Genomic DNA, 22,636 nt, shown 5'->3' on the forward strand with positions numbered 1-22,636 from the left:
GGGAGTTTAGTTCCCATTGCTATCAATATACCCTATCAAATCGACCTCCACGCGGTTCCCCCTGGAAACTACGTGACTATGTTATCGTTGAATTCGTCACGATGAGCAAACTGACATGTCTTTTCATCTTTTCTTATCACCTTTCACTAGTACCTACCAATAGCGCAAGCAGAGTTATCATGCCATTTTCATTCTATAAAAAAAATAGCACGAGGGGTGGAGGCGGGCGGTAAATAATTATTGTGTATCGTAATTTATGGATGTAATTTTTAAAGTTCATAATTTTTTACTTTCGGTTAATTGATATTTAGAACATCATACTGACATCTATTCATCATTTAATTGCTGCTATTTATTTGAGAAAAGGATTTTATTATTGATGATTGAAAAAGTGGCATGACTATTGACGTAGTAATATATAATATAATAGTAGTAGACTATTGACTATATTGACGTAGGTAATTCCAATAAAATTTCTTGCTTAGTTTTTATTATAGTTTCATAGCTTTGGGAAATACTCTATAGATTAAAAATAATATATGCGGAAGTGGTACTTTTGGCTTATATATTTTATATAAAAAAGACGATATTTAGGTATCTATATATTATAGTTCTATATAGTTAATTCTATAAATTATACAATTCATCCTATTAAAGGTATTATTACAATAACTAGATACTTCTATATTTTACATTATCCTTCTGTGAACATATCTAATAAGTATTAATTAAAAGTTTGTAACTTAGATACTTATGTACCTAAAAAGTCACAGATAAAATAATAATTATACTTTAGACTTTGTTATTATATATTTTATTAATTTATTCTAAGTAACAATTTCAGGAGTAAATTAAAAATCAGATACAGCTACATATATATAATTTTATATAACTGAAAGATATTTATATATCTACTATAATACAAGCTTAGATTATATAGATATTTCTTTTTTTATTTCTCTTCTTTATTCTATTATTTTCAATTCTCTCACACCTTACTACCTCAAAAAGCAATTCATATTTTTTGGTGACGTTGAAAATTATATTTCGCGTACCTCGAATAACAATCATTGTATGGCAATAAAGAGTTAAAATAAAAATAGAATGTCTCCATGCAAATGCTTCGAAAAACAGATCTACATTTTATACATAGGTGAGTAATAGGATTGCCAGATTAGAAATTACAGTTTAGATAAAGCTAAATAGATGAAGGTACATAAAATATTATTAGTATGTATAGACACAGCATTCAAGGACTGTTAGAAAGATTTACAGACAGAGACTGAGAACTGATTAATGAATTAGCCACATCATATAATAAGAACATTTAAACCTGACATCCAAACAGCATATTGGATTATTGTTCTATAAGGAACAGATTGCCATTTAGCGGATTAGAAAAAAAAAAGTATGTATAATCCTTAATAATGTTTAACTTTATTTATATATTTATTGTTATTATCATATTTCAATCCAATATATTCAAATCCAAATTCCAATACTGTTTCGTACCCGGCATAGCATGGGCCACCCCTTCCTTTCCCGTGGGTGTCGTAAGAGGCGACTAAGGGAGCTTATGGTGGAGGAATGGGCAGCAGCGTCCCTCTTAAAACATCTGTAAAAGCCTAATTGCTGTTGCCAACCCGCCTACCAAGCGTGGCAACTACTGGTAAGACTCCCTTTATGGGAAAGGCTTATGTCCAACAGTGGACAGTTAAGGGCTGAAATAATTATATTCCAAAGAATGCGCTAAATTGAATTTCATAATTCTTTCATATTGTTTTACTCGTATCTATTTAAAAATTAGTAAAATTTCAGTTGATAATTAGTGTTTGTGGTTCCATATATATTATATATACTGGAAATATGGACGAATAATGTCACTAAAATGAGGGCCATTTTGAATTTATTTTACGTAAACAATTTCTTTGAATCGAACATCTATATACTTACGCATACAATGTATCTTGACGTATTCTTTAATAAATAAAATGAGTATTTACGCATTAAACAGATGCAGAAATTATAAGTCAAAATAAATATAAAAGTTATAAGGGAATCACTCATAACTATTTATTATGCAAAATTGTATGAAAAAGTTGACCTGCTTTTTTCAAAGCATTTGTATTTTTTTTTATACTTGTATCTATATAATCTAAGGTAAGTACATAGAACACTAATAAAAAAGAGTAAGCTAATTTGACAATTAGTTGGCAAAAAGTTGACCTGTTTTTAAGACTCGATGCTCTCTATTGTTTGCTCGATCTTATAATTTAAAATCTATCTATATAAAAGTATACACAAAACAAATTGTAATAATAATTCTAAGCTAATTAATACTCTTTAAATTTATGTACAAAATGTAATGAATGCATAGCGAATCACGCTTAAACAGCTGAATAGATTTGAATAAGATTAAGTATACCTATACCTACGTAGATTTATGTTTATCATCAATTTAATAAAGAAATGATCACTTTCGTCCTTCATCATTTTAAACAGGTTTTAATTGCACTTTATTTTGTTTTAGATTATACTTATTCTGTGGTTACTTTAAAACCCACTTCCGCGTACGTGATATGGTCTTTTTTATTAACAATAGATTCTTTTGGTTGTTTTAACTCCAATTCTGCATAAAGTAATTCTGGTTGACGAGCGGCTCCAACATTCATGGTTGTTGGTTCATTAGAAACAAATTGTAGTTCATTTGGATGGTTTGTAGTATTCTGTAAAAAATAAATTGAATGGTGAATTAGTGAATTAGTGAATTTAGCTGCCATATTATTACTACAACTGGGTAGCGCTCTCTGATATCCAGTTTCTAGGCTAAAGGATAATGTAACGGTAACTACATTAATATACTTGTAATAAAATTTCAATTAGACGATGTCTGTATATGGGAAATATTTAAGAAAAAATTATATGAGGTGTCTTAATAAGACCAATAGATGCTAAAACAATTATTTTTAAAAATGTTATTTGTCTGTCTATATGTTAGTTCCGACGTCCCTTAAAAACTACTGCACCAAATTGAATGCGTTTTACACAGTTGTATTCCTGAAGGTCTAACTTAACAACCATCTAGAAGTGGTCTATTTCATTGATTTTCCTACTTCTGAAATTCATGTACAATATAGCGGGGCAAAAAACTAGTTATCTATTAAAAAAAATACCATCGACTCTTATTAGGTATATAGACACTAGTGTTACCCACCTCTAATTGATACATCTAGACATATTTGTGAAACGTGTATATTACATACGTTTCACAAATACAGAAAGTCTAACATTATCAACAAAATTTATTAAATCTCTAAATCTATTTTATTTTTCTTTAAGATATTTTCCAACAAATTGTTTTTTTTTTATAATTTCGCGATAGAATTAATTTTTACCCAAAAAGCAAAAAAATACCCCATCTGGCAACACTGTTGAAATGCATGCAGCGAAAATTTTATTTCACATACAAATATCTCACTTACATTAGTATTTTCTTGTGATAGATTAATAAAATTTTGCGTTTTATATTTCCTATATAAATAATACAGAAAAACTATGATGATCAGAACCACGAAGATGATTAATATATAAATATAGCTGATTAAAGTTGTGTTATTATCTGAAACAGCACGAAATAATTATTGAATTAGGTATTTTATCATATTTTTATATATTAGACGTACTTGCCTCCAACTTGCTGGAGTACTGTCGAATGACCACAGAGCGTTTATGTATTTTAAGATATAAATGTTATTTCTATTATTGTTGTGGAAGCCTGTAAAGGTCACCCAGTAGATCAAATAAATAAATAAATAATTTCTCTAATGTTACGGGTGTTCATAGGCGGCAGTAGTCACTTACCATCAGGTGAGCCATATGCTCATTTGCCCTTTGCGTTATAAATAATTATATAAAATGTTATATATATATTATATATATATATATATATATATATATATATATATATATATATATATATATATATATATATATATATATATATATATATATATATATATATATATATATATATATATATATATATATATATATATATATATATATATATATATATATATATATATATATATATATATATATATATATATATATATATATATATATATATATATATGATTAGATATAATGGCTAATAAGTTAACCGTCGCCTATGAGCCTATGGACACGAACAGCACCTTGGACAGAATATAAGTGTTATGGAGCTCAATTAATCATTTATTTGCATAAGTATAGAGGTTTTAGTTACATGATTTTTACGTTGACACAGTACCAGTGAGAGAAGATAGGTCATGACGAACTCAGGTCAGGCACTCTAAACAAGTGACAAACAGATTCATCGATGGAATCGACATCGGTAGCGAGTCCATGAGATAGAGATAGCAATCGGAGGTCTCATTCCAACTCATGGAGTCGCTAGCGATGTCGATTCATTCGATAAATTCGCTTGTCACTTGTCTAGAGGGTCAGTTGGCCTATTGTGACGAATTCATCAGGAATTAACCATGACGGTTTCCAAGTGGTTTGGATGGATGGAACTCATATGATGGTTAAACTATTTAGATGATAATGGAAGCTCTAATTTCTACAGTATTAATTCTGCTTTCCGCAATTTGTTTACCTTACCATTAACTTCAAAAGAAAATTCATTTTGTAGAAATGTTTTCACCTGTTTTCGATTTTGATATTGAAGGAACAATGGCGGAAAATGGCGGTAGAGTCGACGGATGTATTGTAGATTGATGAATCTTGATAAAAAAAAAATAATTTCTTTTTACATTCCCTTCACAATTGGTTGTTACTTTGGTGCTTAAAATAGTTTAGCTTTATGATTTGAAATATATTAGCGGAATAAAATTATATTTGTGTAGTATGAGAGAAAAGACATCATTAATACCCTAAAATTATCTTATTCATAATCATCATCATAGTAATATTTTAACAAAATTGTAATTAGACAATGTCTGTGCATAAAAGATATTTAAGGAAATTTGACAACAATTTTTAAAATTTTTGTTTGTTCGATAGCTTTTAATCAGTAGTAATTAGCATCACGCAAAAACTATTACACCAAAATGAATGCGGTTTTTGTTTTTTTTTTGTTAAGGAATTTAGAATCGCAAACAAGCTGACGACCTAACTAACGGAAAGTGGTAACAGTCGCCTATAGAAATGGACATAACAGACTATACTGTTTCGTCGATGATACTCCCCATGCATTGGCATTCCTGAAGACTCATGTGTTATTTCTCTGTAGCATGTAAATTCACCACAATATCTCACCCTTCAAACTGAAACACAACCATGCAAACATAACTGTTTCACGGTAGAAACACGAATGGGATAAAGGTACCCAAGCAAACGACTTTTGTACAAACTCTCGTTGTTTTTTAGTTTGTTTTGTAGTTGTATTCTTGAAGCTCTAACTTAAAATCAGATGTATGTGTTATCTTGATACACTATCGTAGAAATAGCTATTTGAGTACATTTTAAAAATCCACGCATATGAATTTGTGGGTAGAAGTTAGTTATTATGGAAAATAGCAAAAAAGTCGGCAGCCCCTCTCATGGAATTTAGTATGTGGTGATAAATCATTATCCCATATGGTGCTTCATCTTCTCCAATATTAACTTCAATATTTTGTACATCTGACCTGCTTTAGTTTTTGGTCTGAATAACCAGTTTTCGTAGAATACGATGGTTTTGACGTATCTGGTGTAGATGTAACAGGCTCGAAGAAATCACATTGTTTCTCCAAATTCACATTACAATCGGCTAGTATGTTTATGTCTGAAAATATTTTAATTTAAATAAATTAGTTAAATTATTCAAGTAATGATTAATGCAATTTCCAAAACAAGGAGGCTCTCAATTCGTTTGTTTTTCAGAATTAATTGTTTGTATTTCAGAGATGCATATGTTACTGTAATAATCTAAATAAGCTTGTTAATTGGTAAATCTTAGGTTTTACCAGTATAAAACTTAATGAGTTGGTAACTCTATATAATTTTTTTTATAACTTTTATATATAGAATATTATAAAAAAAAAAAAAAAAACATTGAGCTGGCGACCAAACGTAACTTTACGTACCTTTCTAACTACGAGTATGAATATCACGCACTATACTTATCTAAGTATTATGGCAGCTACTATAAAAACCTGAATTATGGTGAATCTCCTATTCTATTATATATATTACCATATACCTCGTACTAGTGTTATATCTATGACATATATGACGTGGTCATATTATTTATAGAAACTCCTTATTTATAAAAATGTCAAACCTTTCATAAATTTATTTTAGCTATTGAACTGTTTTGTCTCTTTCTTTTGTGCTAAATTCCCAATTAAAAAAAGTGACAACACAGTGTAATAGTTGAAAAAGTTTTGTAGAAAGTTTTAGTGTCTATGAATAAGGGGGTTAAGACATAGTTCCGTATGAACTGCCAGCCGCCCTTCCCTGGCTGGTAATCTCCAAAACATAATAATCCAGATAATTATAGAACTCCGATAGGAGATAGAACGAGAAGAAGAAGACAGAACAACTATTTGAGAAAACATGAAGGGTTTGGTTTCAAATTAGACATATCCTAAATGATTTCGCAGCGTTTACATTTTCCAGTTTTAGTTAGTGTGCACTTCCCTACATTATACTTAGCAAAACAATATGATTAATATAATTATGCGCTCTTTTATATTTTTACCTCCTTTCAGGTTGGGATCGTATTCTAATTTGAATAAGTCTTTGCGCTTACATGTTGCGTAATCATTATTTAATATTGTAAAAGAGAATATAGTATGATCCATATCTGATGTCAAGTTTTTTAAAAATGTTATATTATTATACGGTAAATGAGCAGTACTTTCTGATTTAATGTTCTTATTTTGTTTACCTGAAACGAAAACATATATAGTTATGTAAGATATAATTTTGCATTCTTTCAAGGCATCTATCAGTAAAAAAAAAATTCTTCAAGGAAAATGTTTATGTATACTGATCTGCTTTGTAACTCACTTAAAATCTCATATTGATAAAGTGTTGGACACCTAAGTAGGTAGTAGGTTAGACGTATATTTAAGTTCAAAGTTTGTCCTTCTGTATATGGCCGTGGATTATCTGAAACAAATGACAACTCAATGTAAAATAATAAAAAAAAACTGCCTTTAGAGGCAGTTTTTTTTATTATTTTACAAGATTTTTATGAAAATATTATTGTTATTAATATCTTCGTGGCACTGTTTGTATCATTAGCTTATTGCTATTCCAATTTATAAAAAGTACGTACCTACATTATAACTAATACTTGATACACTAATGGAGGAAGGGATTGTTAGTAATAAGGTTTAACAGCCTTATTTCTAGCAATATACTCTAACAGGTCTACTTCCACGAGGTTCCTCCTGGAAACCATCATGGTTAGTTCTTGTGGAATCATCACGATGGGCTAACTGACCTGCTTTCACCGTCGCCTATCATCCTTTGCTGTTGCCCCGCCGGCGTTTACCGATATCGCAGGTAGAGTTATAATTATATCTTCATCCAAAAAAGCTTCATTGTTAGAAATATACCATATCAGAGCGACATTTACGCACTTCCAACTGGAAACTGTCGTGGTTAATTCTTGTTGAATTCGTCATGATGAGCTACCTGGTCTACTTTCGTCTTTACTTGTCATCTATCACAGCATATACCTACTCACGGGATACCATTCCATTATCATCATGTGAAAAAAAAATCTACTCTAATTCACATATAAACTTCTATAATCCATTTCAATAGAACTTAATATAAAAATATCCAAGTTTCGTTAAATTTATCATAGAAACACTCTTACATGAAATTAGTGTATATTATCGAAACACCCAATCAATTAATCGAGTTTTAACATGTACTACAATTTAACGTCTGTAAACAGTTGGTTTATTTGCGTTTTCATTAAATTTTAATTAAATAGACTATAATAATTGATTGTTAATATAAAATTATATCCACTTACCACAGTTACATTCACCATAAGAAATAATTGTTAAAAAAAGAAGTGAATACATGAAATACATTTTGTATTAGTTTATCGTAATGAGGTTTAATATGTCACTGCATGTTAGCGTTTGATAAATAACAAAATTTTAATTTTGGCATACCTAGAGAGAACACAATACAAGTAACATTGACTAAGCTTCAGGAAAACGTTATAATTATCCTATTCTTTGTTCATTTAACTACCTAACATTATATTTATTATGTCATCAATTTATTATAGTATAAAATCATCCGCCTGATTTATCTGTTCGTACGTGCTTATCTCAGAAATCACTGTAAAGATTTTGATATAGTTTCCAATAATAAAGAGATTCACGAGAAATGTTTATTTATGTATATATACACTAATATTAGAAAGAGGAAAGATTTGATTGCTTGTTTGTAATGGATGAACGCAAACACTACTCAACCGATTTTTAAATTCTTCTTCTATAGAAAGCTTAACTATCAGTAACATAGGCGATATTATTTTCAAAATTCATAGAATTTTGTTACGTTTTGTACGTAGGTTCAGCTCTGAATGATGAACAGTTTAAATTTAATTGTAAACTTGGTGTGGTATATCATCATATTAGCCGTTAACTGTCCACTGCTGAACATCAGTCTTCCCCAGAAGGGGAGTTTTATCCGTTGTTACCACGCTTAACAGACGATTAGGCAACCGCAGTTAGGCTTTTAATAATGTTTGAAAAGGGACGTTGTTGCCTATTCTTCGACCATTAAATTCCCTTAGTCGCCTCTTATGACACCCACGGAAAAGGAAAGGGTGGCCTATTTTATGCCGGGACCAAACCGGGTTTTTTTTTAATGGGTGATAATGGAATGGTATCCCCACCCGCGCTATCGGTATACACTGGCGGGGCACCAGTGAAGAATGATAGATGTGGATGAAGCAGGTCGGTTAGCCCATCGTGACGAATTCAACAAGAATAGTTCACGATGGTTTCCAGGGGGAACCACGTGGAGGTCGACCTAATAGGGCATATTGCTAGCAATGGGGCTGTCAAACTCCATTGCTAATAATCCCTTTCCCCCCAACCAAACCGGGTTGTGGTATAGGTATAAATAATCTGAATTTCGTTGTAATGTTTTATTATTTCAGTAATTTATGGGACTCGTGTAATATAAGTAATATTTTTTTTTTTGCTTTATTTTTTAAAATACATAACCACGATTGTAACAAACTCAGCACTGGAAATTACAGTAAAAGTAGGTACGAATTCATTTGTACATTTGGATAAGTAATACTTATATATAATAAATAATAAGTAATATATATAATAAGTAATATATTATATTTAGTGTGTATTGTGCAAAGTCTGAACGGGTTTACTAGTTTTTAACAATTCGTTCAAAAGAATAAAACGGAACCTTTTTGAACGGAAATTATACGTTATCACAGCATATTTTTATATATATTTAATGTACTATATTTATTTATTTATTTAACATATTAAGCAACGATTCTAATTATGTTTATAATATATGAATCATCATCATCTTCTTACCCTTAGGTATCCCAATTATTATTTGGGGTTGGCATAATATGTTTTATATCCATATTACAAAAAGATTTGGCTTATAGTTTTACGACCGGCCGCCTGCCTGACGTCAACCCTCTTTGGGAATATACTCGCATGAATATATGAAGTATTACTTTATTTTTATTATTTCTCTGTTTGCCCAATAGTTGACTGGTAGAGAATACCGTCTCGTGCTAAATCCGCCAAATATACATAAAATTTCACTGTACATTTAAGTTTAAATAAATAAAATAAAAATAGTTCTTTAAATATTGATTACAGTTAAACTTTAAAAAGTATGATGTTTAAAGTGACATAGGAAATTTCTATATATCTTTGCGTATGAATTTCATTTGTTTATTATTACAACTATGTGCATATATACTTTTTTAGTTACTATAAACAAATTTGCGTCACATTTAGAACAACTTATGGAACGTAGATAATCAACATACGGAACCCTCTCCTCGTGAGTCTAACTTCGCACTTACCCAGTTTTTGTTTAATATTTGTTTCCCGGGTCTCAGCCGAGCCGATCCCAGATCCCATTATCGCCGGTTTTCTTGGAGGCACCAAATCTAACATGCTTATGATTGTGCTCCCTGATGAAGTAGTAAGAAGCATATTACAATTGCAGTAAACATAATAATCGGCATGACCTAATTTTGTCGAGCTTAGCTTCCAAAAACGGGAGGTTCTTAATTCATTTTTAATTTTTTTTATTAGCTATGTTACGTGATTATGCTGCCAATTTTTAACTGATTTTGATAAATTCTTGTACAACCGACATAGTCACAGATAATATAATTCTACTTGTATACTAGTAGTTATACTAAGTGTATGTGATTACTGATACTGCCGTGATGACTGATAAAACCGCTAATCGTGAATTATGAGATAATGGGGTTAATAAATACTTGGATCAGAGTTTCCGATTTCCCATTTAAAACGTATATAAGTTTTTTCTACTACGTTTCGAGGTTGATCGAGGTTCTGGAGTAATGAGATTTCCGAGATGTTTCATAATTTTAAAGAAGAGGTTTTCATATTAAAGGATTACACACACTGTTAAATCACACGGTATACTGTTAAAACATTTATTATGGAATAAAATACAAAAGTAAATATAAATTAGTGTAAAATGTAAAATATTCATTATAATTGATAATTAACATTATCAAGTATAATGAATATAAAATTAATTATAAATGTGAAAATTTGTTTGATCGATCAAGTTCAATAGCATATTATAGTTTTAGAATATATTGTACGACTTAAAAATAATTTAGGGAGATCACTTTTAATTTCTACAATAAAATATAGATATGATTATAAAAATACATTTTTGAAAATATTATTTTCTTAGAAATGATATTTTCGAAGAAAATAGTATTGAGTAACTAACATATAAACAATGAACTCTCGGATTTGTATTGAGATAAGCGCAACAGTTGGATTGCATACAAGCTATTAAATTGCTATATAATGCTTTTGTTTATAGTAAATTAGAAAGCAACGAAATTATTTGGAACCCACATGAGTCTAAATATATACTTAAGGTGGAAAAAATCCAAAAGAAATTTGTAAGGTAGCTATACCAAAAACAGTATGATTTCAAGCTGTTTTATCCCCATTTACGAGTATATCCGAGTATGTTTTTATTGGGTATGGTGAGCTATAATACATTTGAAGTGAGACGCAAACTCAATATAATTGAGTATGTGTTAAAATTAGTACGAGAGGAAAAATTTAACCAAACTTTACTGGGATCAATATCAATAGGAGCGCCCAGTAACTACGTGCGAGCACGTAGACGGCAATTATTTGATGTTCCATTAAGAAGAACGGAATTGGCTAAGCAAGCTCCCCTCTCTCTTACATTAAAACTACTCAATGATATTTTGAACTGATATCCGCATTTGGACGTATTTGCCTTCAACTTGCTGGAGTTTCGTCGAATGACCACAAGGTGTCACACACCTAGATACCAGCTTGAACCCTTCGCCTCAGTGCAACGACGAGCTATGAGAATTGTCGATGATCCCATGCTTGCAAGCGGTATCGAACCCTTAAGTCTTAGGAGAGATTTTGCCTCACTCTGCGTGTTCTACCGCTTATACAACGGATTGTGCTCAGAGGAATTATTCAATATGATGCCTACGGCCACTTTCTATCATCGTACGGCTCGCCATCGACAGGGAGTTCACCCTCATACCTTACAGCCTAAATGGTCGCGTACAACGCGGTTTCAGAGATGCTTTCTCCCACGAACACTCAGGTTATGGAATGAGCTCCCTGCCGAGGTTTTCCCAAGAGACTACAGCATGGGGTTCTTCAAAAAGGGGGTAAAGAGGTTTCTTCAGGGTCGGCAACGCGCGCGTAATACCTCTGGTATTGCAGGCGTTCATAGGCTACGGTAACCGCTTACCATCAGGAGGGCCGTATGCTTGTTTGCCACCTCAGTGGTATAAAAAAAAAAGGTGTCTGTGTGCAGAAATTTAGAAATTAAATTTTTTTATGTGTATTATTCCTTTTTTATATATATGTTATTGTACTGATGATTTCCTGGGTGAACGTATTGGAAGATTGTAAAGCTCATCCAGTAGATGCAATGTAACAAATAAATAAATTTTTAAATATATTTATATTCTGTTGTCTTCTTCCTTGTTTAATACCATATTTCTTTGTATCTCTTCATAGTGGACTTCTGAAGCTTTCTGTAATTAGAAACAACAATGAGAGATTTACATTAAATTTATATATATATATATATATATATATATATGTTATATAAGTGATTCGTTCTTGTTGAATTTGTCGCGATGGGCCAACTGACCAATTTCATCCTCATTGGTGCCCCGCCAGCTGCGTATACGAGTACCGTTAGCGCGGGCGGGGTTACCATTCCATTATCATACATTAAATAACATACATCAAGTGCATGAACTTACGTTCTTAGGCTCCAATATGCCGATAATTTCTGAATACGGAAAATCATCTTTTTTTACTTGTCTATTGGTGATTGAATTCATTGCTTGTAGTTCAGCGTATTGGACATTAGGAGTGGCCTAGAAATAAAAAGTAGAAAATATTTAAATATAAAAACACTTCTAAGTATAGACAATTTTCATTTGTCCATCTGTAAGTTTATTAGGTAACTTTTCATGTTAAAATTAAATCCGATTTTGTATTTTTTTAATAGAGATGTTAACTAAATAGATAAAAATTTGTTTAAATAAGTATCCATCGTCAGTTGTTATTCTCAACGAGTAACATGTATAGTTTTTACCACAACTTGTTATGTCGATAGACGTACATAAAGGTTTTCTTGGTTTGAATTATTTCGTCGACTTATTGAAGTCTTTTTCCAATATAACATAAATATAAACAAAACTATTAATACAATTACTACAGAAACAACAGGCACTATCAAACTGCTTTTGTTGAAGTTCTCGGTGTGTTCTGGAATATAAAATAATTGTATTTATTCTAGTGGAAATTACAACTCAACACAGGTGGTTCATCTGATGTAAACATTTGATAAGGGAAAAGTTCTTAGTAACGAGAATGAGACTAACAGCCCCATAGTGTATGTGTGCGTGTATGAGTGTGTGTGTGTGTGTGTGTGTGTGTGTGTGTGTGTGTGTGTGTGTGTGTGTGTGCGTGCGTGCGTGCGTGCGTGCGTGCGTGCATGCGTGTGTGCGTGTGTGTGTGTGTGTATGTGTGTGTGTGTGTGTGTATGTCACAATAACGTTGTAGTAAATTCCTAGGCATATAATTCGTCATAACCGATCTGCTGACCTAACTTTTTCCTTATCTGTTATTACTTTCTATAACAACACACGTTGGACAGTCGTGGCCCTTCATCATACATTTTCATTGATTAATACAAATTTACATAAAAGTGTTGCTTACATTCAGTCCAGGGCTGGATGACAATATCAACCAATGTCTCCAGGACGCATGATTACATTACTTATATTGATGTATCTGAAGGTTACTTTCCATTCTTATGTGTACATAACATTTTAACAAAAAAAGAAGGCAAGTATTACAGAGTGTAAATAATATAAACCACCATTTTATTTTGAACGAAACTACAGTTAAAGCTTGCCTACGTCGATTAAAAACTGCAAAAAGTAATATATAATGTATAATTAAATCGCCACAATTAAGATGAATAGCATACAATCGTCAATTGATGTAATTCTGAACAACTATCTTGCTAAAAATACAAAAAGCAGCTAGCTGGCCAACTTTAAAGGTGAAATTATAGAATTTTGAATTCGTTGTATTAAATCCTATGAAATGTTGCACACTTATCCATATTGAATTGAACAAATTGTAAGAGTTCGTAAAGGTACCCATACATATTCCATAGGTAGACTAATGCCGATAACGTAAATTCAAATAAAACATCAAAATAACATAGTATACTCATATATAGGCAATTATATACGAGTTTACCAGAGGGAGACTTTGTACAAAAGTCGATTGCATGGGTACCTCTGTCCCACTCGTGTTTCTACCGTGAAGCAGTTGTGTTTGCATGACTGTGTTTCGGTTTGGAAGGTGGGATATGGCGTGAATTTAGAGGGTACAGAGGAATAACATCTGAATCCTCAGGAATGACAACGCATGGGGGGTATCATGGGCTCATGTCTATAGGCGACGGTTACCACTTTTTATCAGGTGGGCCGTCAGCTTGTTTGCCATTCTAAGTCGTATAAAAAAAAATTTGGCATGGTAAATTTTTACGAAACGTCAATGTTAATTTTATTATTACTTACGAGTATATATATCGTTGTTTACTTACGAATAGTGTTATTATGATACTGAAAGATTATTGTTTTGATAATCTTTCTTATACACGTCTTGTTTAATGTTTTGTCCATAGAACATTCAAATTTTATACAATACAATGTTGTGTTAAAATCATTCCCCGTTAGCTTAATTGAATACGAGAAATTTTTAGAGGCCTTGTAACTGTTATCTTTTGTTTTATTTATTATTTCATTTTTATCTGTAAATAGGATTTTACATAATGCTATTATATCCATATATAAAGTTGTCATCAATAATTAATAACTTTACAATATCTAGTAGTATTATATTATTAGATTCTTACCGTGTAGAAACTACAGAAAACCATTAACAATCTTTTTTTAGAAATTATTTGTAAAATTGAAATTTTCCCCAAACAAATATGAATTGAAAAATGTAAAATGAAAATTAAAACATCCATACGGTTGCGCTCAAAACGTTCGAACCTTTTTTAAATTATAGACTCGTTGTAAAGGTTCAAAGTAAATATTTTAATTTAGGTTTATATAAATTAGCTTATTATTCTTATAGTTTATAGAAATTATGTTAATTATATTATCTATATATAAATCACTAATAAGGAATCTTAAAAGTGCATGGGCTGTTACCTCAACTCACCATTAATATGCAGCCAATAATTCCCAGTACAGCTCGTGTCATATACCATAGAATCATTGTAAATAATAGCTTTTGTAATCGACATGTCTTCTGAAATAGACTGATAATTTTATAAAAAAGAATAGGGATTTTTACTCAAATAGAGATGTTTACAAGCTCTTTTAAATCGTAAATAAGGTATGTAGTAAACAATTAAAATAAACCTATCCTATACCAGACTTAGCTGCTTTTATTATAATTCTGAAAAGTTTGATTTTACGAAAATGATATTGTTTAATTTGCCACCGCCGTGTATTCCCGGTATAGAATAGATTTCCGTATCTGTTGTAAGAGGTGACTAAGGGAACTTGATGATAGAGAGATAGGCAGCAGCGTCCCTTTTAAAACATTAAATTCTAATTTAAAACATTTAAAAGTCTAATTGCAGTTTTCTACCCAGTGTGGCGACTACTAGCAAATCTCTCCTTATGCGGATATATATATATATATATATATATATATATATATATATATTAACTGTTATAGAAAATTGCTTCGCCGGCGCCGGATTAAAATAATGCATTTTATGGAAAGATGAAAATGTTGCTGTGAAAATTCTTAACCAGTTAAAAGTACTATGGACTAGTATCCAAAATCAGTCTGCGATAAAGAGTAAATAAATAAATAAAATCATTGGTACAAAAATACAGCAATTAAAAATTTGTAATTTCTGAATGTGGATCTGCAAATATACTGAAAAACTATAAGACCGAGATACACAAAAATAGAAAAATTACATGTAGTTTATATAAACTAGTAAATCCCATGGAAACTAGTATTTTTTATGCAGCTTGTTTTTTATGCATTCTAAGTAAGTAAGTAACCAATGGCTGACAGCCCACCTAATAAAAAATAGTAACTGTCGCCTATAGACATGTACAGTATCATGAACAACAGAATATACTGTGTTACAGTGTACTCTGTTATATTATGATGATGATACCCTTTATGCGTTGCCATTCCTGGGGACCAAGGTATTATACCTCTCTACTCTGTTGGGTAGGTACCCAAGCAGACGCCTTTTGCAAAGTATCTTTCTGGTGGTTAGTTAGGACGCCAGTCGCCATTGCTAGCAATGTTCTGTGTCAAAGCTACGCGATCTTCTTGCAAACTGCTAGGACTAAATCTAATTTCATCTTCATTATTTCATTCTCCACTCTTACATTAAAACAAAATTACTATTTGCAATATATTTTCACAGAAGCACATTTCAAAATAAAAATCGCAGTAATTGAACATTATTGAATAATTATTATAATGAGTACATAATCGTATTCAACACGGCTATTATGGGGAGGAGGATATTTTTTTTTGAACGACAATCTGTTAGTAGGTGATGTTTTCAATTTACGTTTGACCCAAATATCAAAATATTTTTTTAAAACTTGTGTCGGGTTTCTCTACGTTTTGTCATGTAACTAACGAAAAACAATTAAGTTCCTTATATACACCTGTTTCCTTACTTCATGTTGCTACCTTAATTGTTATGGTCAAAAACTGTCAAAAAATTTGCCCAAGTTTCTCCACGCCCATTTATTTTATTTCCAAAAATCTCTTCAACAATTTCATTTCTTCAGAGTTTTGCAGACTCAAATTTTTATCCAAACTTGCAAAAAAACTCTTGCAACTTTGCAACTTTATCTGACAACACTGAGTACGATGAGTCAACTGATGTGACTTCATCCGATCATCCTCCTTCATCATCTCTCACTTATACACAGTATTCATAAATATACCAACAACTGCATAAGTATTCTTTCATCCAGTGGCGGCCTTAGGGGGTGGCAAACAGGGCAATTTCGGGTCTTCGCACATTCCCTGGCGGGGGAATGGGGAAACCAGTCCGTGGCTGATTGTCCCCTCTCTGGTGGTTTGTTTACGCCATGCGTAACTACGCATGTGTCATCGGGTGCACTATAAGTTGTGGTTTTTATTTTTTAGATGGTTACCACATTTGTGCCGGTCGGCTCGCTCAACGCGGTCTTCGCCTGCCGAGTGAGACCCCATGGGGGGAGGCCCGGCAAACTGCCAGCGGATATATGAGCGGCCGGCGGCACTGTGGTATTCAATTTTGTCTTGCATCTAGTTGTGAGTTAGTTGGAGTGTTGTAGAGTACTCGGCTCTAAACCCGAATTGTTCTAGGCGAGGCTTCAAGCAAACAGGGCAATCGCCCGGGCCCTCACTCTTATATGGGCCTCGCGTAACAACCCAAGCAAATTTTAAAAAACCAATGAGTAGCATTTTGTCTAGTGACGGTTTTTAATGAATCATTTGTAACAAATTCCTAGAAATCTCATGCAAATATTGCGACCGAAGTTGGCCGCTTACGAGATACCAAGATTTATTTCTTTCACAAAAATTTCTAACCTTTTGTTTACATTCACACAGATGGTCAGCAAGTACGGTGACCTTTAGCTATTGTTTATAGAGGTTTAAACTTTGCTTAAATATATTTTTTTTTTGCATATTTTTAAAAAATAAATTAGTTTATCTATCATCACAGTTAGTGTATAATAATAAAACAACAAAAAACTAATAGAATTCATTCATTTCTGGTCAAAGTGATCAGGACAATAAAAAAAATAAAATATTGACTTTTTTTCAATAAAAATTACACAGGTACTACTTATGATATATTTTATTTCGTATTTTTTTAGGACGGCCATAAGTTGAACTATATATATATATACATATACTACTCGTTAAACATGACAAATACCTAAACCGAACAACCAGACCTAGTTTCGCATTACATACTTTTCACGAAGGACAAATGGCCTCACAAATACCTACCGCCCGGAGCCTCGCAATAGGTAAGGCGGCCACTGCTTTCATCCATAAAGAACACACTCATAACTATTATTTTGTCTGATGTTTGGTGACGATTTTTTTAACATTACAAAAAAGTAACTATTTAGATTCTTGCGGGTTCTTCATAGCAGATTACTACATTCCGAATTCAACAGTAGAATTATAAAAATTTACGATTAAGAGCTTGTTAACATGTCTATTTATACAAAGATGATTTAAAATTCATTATAATTTTGATGATCCATTTCAGTTTTACCTTTGGCCGGTGTCACTATTATTCTTCTGTCTTCTATAATATTATAATTCTTAATGCAAGACATAATAGTATTATTGTCAAACCCGTACACTTTCCCTTTATAAGTAAACATGTAACCCGCTACTGAATGTAATTGCCAGAGAACTGTAAAAGATGTTAAGCATTTTTATAAATAATTTGAAAAAAATATATTTATTTAGCAAATATGCTAAACAAGCTATCAGAATTGACAACACAGAAGCACTTTGTACAAAAGTAGCTTAGGTACTTCTAATCCACTGTCTATCTATATATCTTTCTTGATTTGCTATGTTTCGATTTAAAGGACAATGAAATTACAGAGTATTAGTACTGAAAAATGGGAATGTGCGGGAGGTGCCATGGCATGGCAAAGTCTGTTTTGTAATACTCGTCGTACTGTCCATTGACAGTCAATGGACAGTTAGTACCTACTTTCCATAACATCAGTTTATTTGCCATTTCAAGGTTAATTAAAAAAATCTAGAACATTCGATTCCAATGTAGTAGAACATGAATTGTCTTTCGTTTTTTTTTATGCAACTTGGAATGTTATTTCTTTATACCACAAAAGTGGCAAACTAGCATACAGGTCATCTGATTCTAAACGGTCACTGTAGCGTATGAACGTCAAACAAGCTAACAGAAAATGATTAATAAATATCACAGATATTTCAGCGGAAAGTTAGTTATTTATGTCAGAGAGGTATTTTGATTTTAAGGGCTGCGCTCGCTAAGAAATGTAACGTCGCGATTCAAGAAAGTCTCCGATTTATCATTTTTAATATGTTTTACATAAGACATTAAGACCAAGGTGAAAAAGTCATTTGTTTGTCCTTTATCAATAATATATTCATCTGGTTTAAAACTGCTGGTCCAATAAATTATACATATATTTTATTTTTACACCACTGAAATTGCAAACATATACACAGCTCACTTAATGGTAAGCGGTTACAGTAGTCTATGAACGCCTGTAATATCAGGGGCATTACGCCGCACGGGCACTTTGCCGACTCTGAAGAAACCTTTTTTTCCCTTTTTTGAAGAAGTCCATGTTGTAGATAGTCTCTTGCAAAACCCAAAATTATTTATTACAATATTTCTATCATACGAAATCTTATTAATCAGAAAGAATACATAAAACTTGTTTTCTACTACGACAACTTCGAATATGTTTAGCAAATTATGGACAAACTAAAATTAAACACCTTTGGTTATTTCATCTGTGATATCAATAAGTATATATATAAGGATAGATAAGTATAAAAAGATTCAAACCAAATTTATTGCCATAGTTCATATACTGAGACCATTTCGTCTCGATCTGTTTATTGTTACCACCAAAACAGGTATATTCAAAGTTTTCACCCACTTTTTTCGTAACCAATTTTTGTTCAATGTTTTGAGGACCTAAAGAAAGAAGTATTTAATTACTAGAAATAATCCGATTTAATCAACATGTAGTCCTAGCAGAGAATAAACCACTCCTTCCTTTGCCGTGGGTGTCGTATGAGGCGACTAAGAGAAATAATGCTCGAGGCACGAACGGTAGCGTCCCTTTTAAAACATCATCAAAGCTTAACTGCGGTTACTAATACGCCTGCATGATAACTATTGGCAAAATATACTTCCTCAATAGCAGGAAGCCAATGTTCAGCAGTGGACAGTTAACGAGATATGACGACAATGATGATGAGCAAAAGATAATATAATAATTTGGAGATTAGAGTGAACGAATGTAATATCAATCAATTTTAATGAAAATTTGTGAATGTGTATTGTTTGATTTTACTTCAAATACAGGAAAGATTTTATAGCGATAAGAGGAAATGGTCCCGATAATAAAAAAAAAAACTTACTGTAATTTATATCAAAACTGCAACTTCTTGTTTCGCCTGAAAATAAATTTAAATAAATTAGCAATTTGTATATCCTTGACAAATTTATCTGAGGAATTATATTAAATGATGGGTTTCCGCCACGATTAATGCTTTCTCAGAGGTGTAACTGCCGCCTAATGGCTGTGCTTGGATGGTAAATTCACGTTAAAAAGTAGAATATGACAGTTATAGGGTACAATATTATTTATTCTCACTGTATTTTTTTTATTTTACCATGACATGTGACCACACCATTCTGAGCAAACACAGACACATGGCCCATGAGTGCAATCGATTAAAAAGAGAATGATTTACTCTCAATGATTGACTACACCATGTCGGCTTACTAATTGCTTTTTCACGCTGTGTTTGAAGGATCTGAGATTACAGGATGAAGGAATATGATATATTTATATATATATATACACCTATCCCCCGATTTACACGGTACTTGTTTTACACGTTTTCGCTTTTACACGGTTTTCCAAATAAGTTTTTTTTTTTGTTATTATCGCACTCTACTAAATGCTACTGTGTTTGAACACGTGCGCTGTGTACACATCTCACGGGGTATCCCGAGCTTATATGCTGACTTGCTGCACATGCACACTGTGTCTGTATTTCTTCGCATAAAATTAAAGTTTTATCTACGGAAAATTGTATTTGAGTGACAGTTTTACAGTGTCAGAAAGATTTAATTTTTCATATTCGTAAATTACAAGTGAGTGCATAATTAAGATTTTTATAAATTAACATAAATTAAAAAAAAATTACAGGCTTATAATGTCGAAAGAAGTTAAAAGAAAAATTATTTCTTTAGTAACTAAAATCGAAATTTTGGATCGCTTTGAATCGTTTAATGTATTGTAATTAAATAAAAAAACAGTGTTTCCGTAATATATTACATATTTTAACCTGTCAATGCATTTTATTTTTATTTCTGTGTACACCTAAAAATATTGAAAAAAATCACAACTGTTAAATAGCAAAATTATGCATTCTCTGCAAGCTTTTCGATTTACACGGTTTTGACTTGAAAATTTTTAATTTTCAATTTACACGTTTTTCTCAGGAACGTATATACCGTGTAAATCGGGGGATAGGTGTATATATATATAGGCTTACCAAGTTCTGAAATAAGATTGAGGTAAAATAATAATATTTGTTACATATGCTAGTTATGCTATTTGTTACGTATGTACTATATGTGCATATCAAGCTTCATAGTGATTAAGTTAAGACGTTAAGTCATTAAGAAATAACAAACAAATTCATATTCACATCTATAATATTAGTAAGGTCAGGGAATTAATAGGTAGCTAGATATGTATGTAGGTATGTAGATACTCACTACAAAGATCATAACATAAGACATCAGAAAAAAATGAAACAATTACAAATAATACAGTTTTTAAATACATAATGATTGAAAACCTTATTAAACTGCGAAATCTAAACTGCACTACGTATCAATTGTTACCCAGACGTGGTTAACGAATAAAATAAATAAATTGACTCTGTTAATAATAACAATTTATAATAACAATTTTCCTGTTTGTACACAAAAATAGGTTCAGCGCCAAACAGTACTAAGTAGTAACCACATGATATATATGAATATAATAATAATAATAAACTCTTTATTGCGCACAGTAGAGATGTATACAAGGAGTATTTATACAGAATGTGCATATACAAAAGGCGGCCTTATCGCTAAAAGCAATCTCTTACAGACAACCTGGCATAAAGAATGGATAAGTACAGAGAGAAAGGTAGATGGCGCAAATCAGACACAGTAAATGCATAAAAGGAATCAGACAAAATGCAAAAAATTCTAAATATAAAAATAAGATTACATAACATAAACATACATATATAATAAAAATAATAATACATAAACATACATATATAATATAAATAATAATACATAAACATAAATATACTAAATAGATCAAGATAAATCACACATAGTAAATGTCAAAGCAAATTAGAGAGATAGGTAATGAGATTTTACCTGCCTCTTGAACGAGGCAAGAGATTGCGCTGATCTAATAGAAAGAGGTAAGGAGTTCCAGAGACGGATAGCTTGGATAGTGAAAGAATAGGAATAGAATATGTGAAAATAAACATCATTCTATAAAATATTTGCGAACTAATTCCATTTTGTTTATAGGTATATAATTTTTAGCCAATTTAAAAAAAGGTGAGATTCTCAATTCAATGATATTGTTTTTGTGCAAACGATGAGTTCTTTTTTTATAATTATGCAACGTAAAACTATACTTATTGCTTTTTTTTGTTTTTGCCAATAGTTCCTAAACCGATTTTATCATTCTAGTTTCTATCAAAATTCAAGTGTGTTTTTATGCACAGTATCTAAAAACCCCTGTATTTTTATGATTTGTAAGTAAAATAGTAACATTTACAGTAAATAATAGCTACTCGTATCGCCTACGACTACTGCACGCGTAGTGTCGTGTTTCTTTTCTTTAAATTAAAATTAATAAAAATAATTTCTTAGTTTTTTATCGTATTTATTATATGAATATATTAAACTTAGTGATAATTTTTTCAATTCCTTGAAAAATTATCTTAAATAA

At 31.4% G+C, this 22,636-nt stretch overlaps 2 protein-coding genes across 7 annotated transcripts; both read right to left on the reverse strand.

Annotated features, from left to right (window-relative positions):
- Positions 1–2,036: 2,036 nt before the first annotated feature.
- Positions 2,037–8,246, reverse strand: LOC113514322 (uncharacterized). Its single transcript, XM_026898378.3, has 7 exons — positions 8,021–8,246; positions 7,039–7,140; positions 6,728–6,916; positions 5,673–5,809; positions 4,688–4,766; positions 3,483–3,619; positions 2,037–2,726 (listed from the first exon to the last, which is right to left on the reverse strand). Exons 1-7 carry the CDS (start codon positions 8,079–8,081, stop codon positions 2,538–2,540), a joined length of 894 nt encoding a protein of 297 aa, XP_026754179.2. The 5' UTR covers positions 8,082–8,246; the 3' UTR covers positions 2,037–2,537.
- Positions 8,247–10,670: 2,424 nt separating this feature from the next.
- On the reverse strand, positions 10,671–21,601 carry LOC113516538 (uncharacterized). 6 transcript variants are annotated; one of them, XM_052893095.1, is made up of 9 exons: positions 21,388–21,593; positions 20,016–20,051; positions 19,435–19,566; positions 18,136–18,279; positions 15,030–15,116; positions 14,404–14,610; positions 12,904–13,049; positions 12,539–12,655; positions 10,671–12,304 (listed from the first exon to the last, which is right to left on the reverse strand). In XM_052893095.1, the coding sequence occupies exons 1-9, from the start codon at positions 21,455–21,457 to the stop codon at positions 12,230–12,232; spliced, it is 1,014 nt and encodes a 337-aa protein (XP_052749055.1). In that variant the 5' UTR covers positions 21,458–21,593; the 3' UTR covers positions 10,671–12,229. The 6 variants fall into 6 exon arrangements, 4 of the variants coding, with proteins under 4 accessions (XP_052749055.1, XP_052749054.1, XP_052749056.1 ...); XM_052893094.1 differs by having other exon boundaries at positions 15,030–15,119; positions 21,388–21,584; XM_052893096.1 differs by lacking the exon at positions 19,435–19,566 and having other exon boundaries at positions 15,030–15,119; positions 21,388–21,598.
- Positions 21,602–22,636: the final 1,035 nt, after the last annotated feature.

This window comes from Galleria mellonella, unplaced genomic scaffold, assembly GCF_026898425.1.
Source record: "Galleria mellonella isolate WM207_F2 unplaced genomic scaffold, CSIRO_AGI_GalMel_v1 utg172, whole genome shotgun sequence".
Classification (NCBI taxonomy): domain Eukaryota; kingdom Metazoa; phylum Arthropoda; class Insecta; order Lepidoptera; family Pyralidae; genus Galleria; species Galleria mellonella.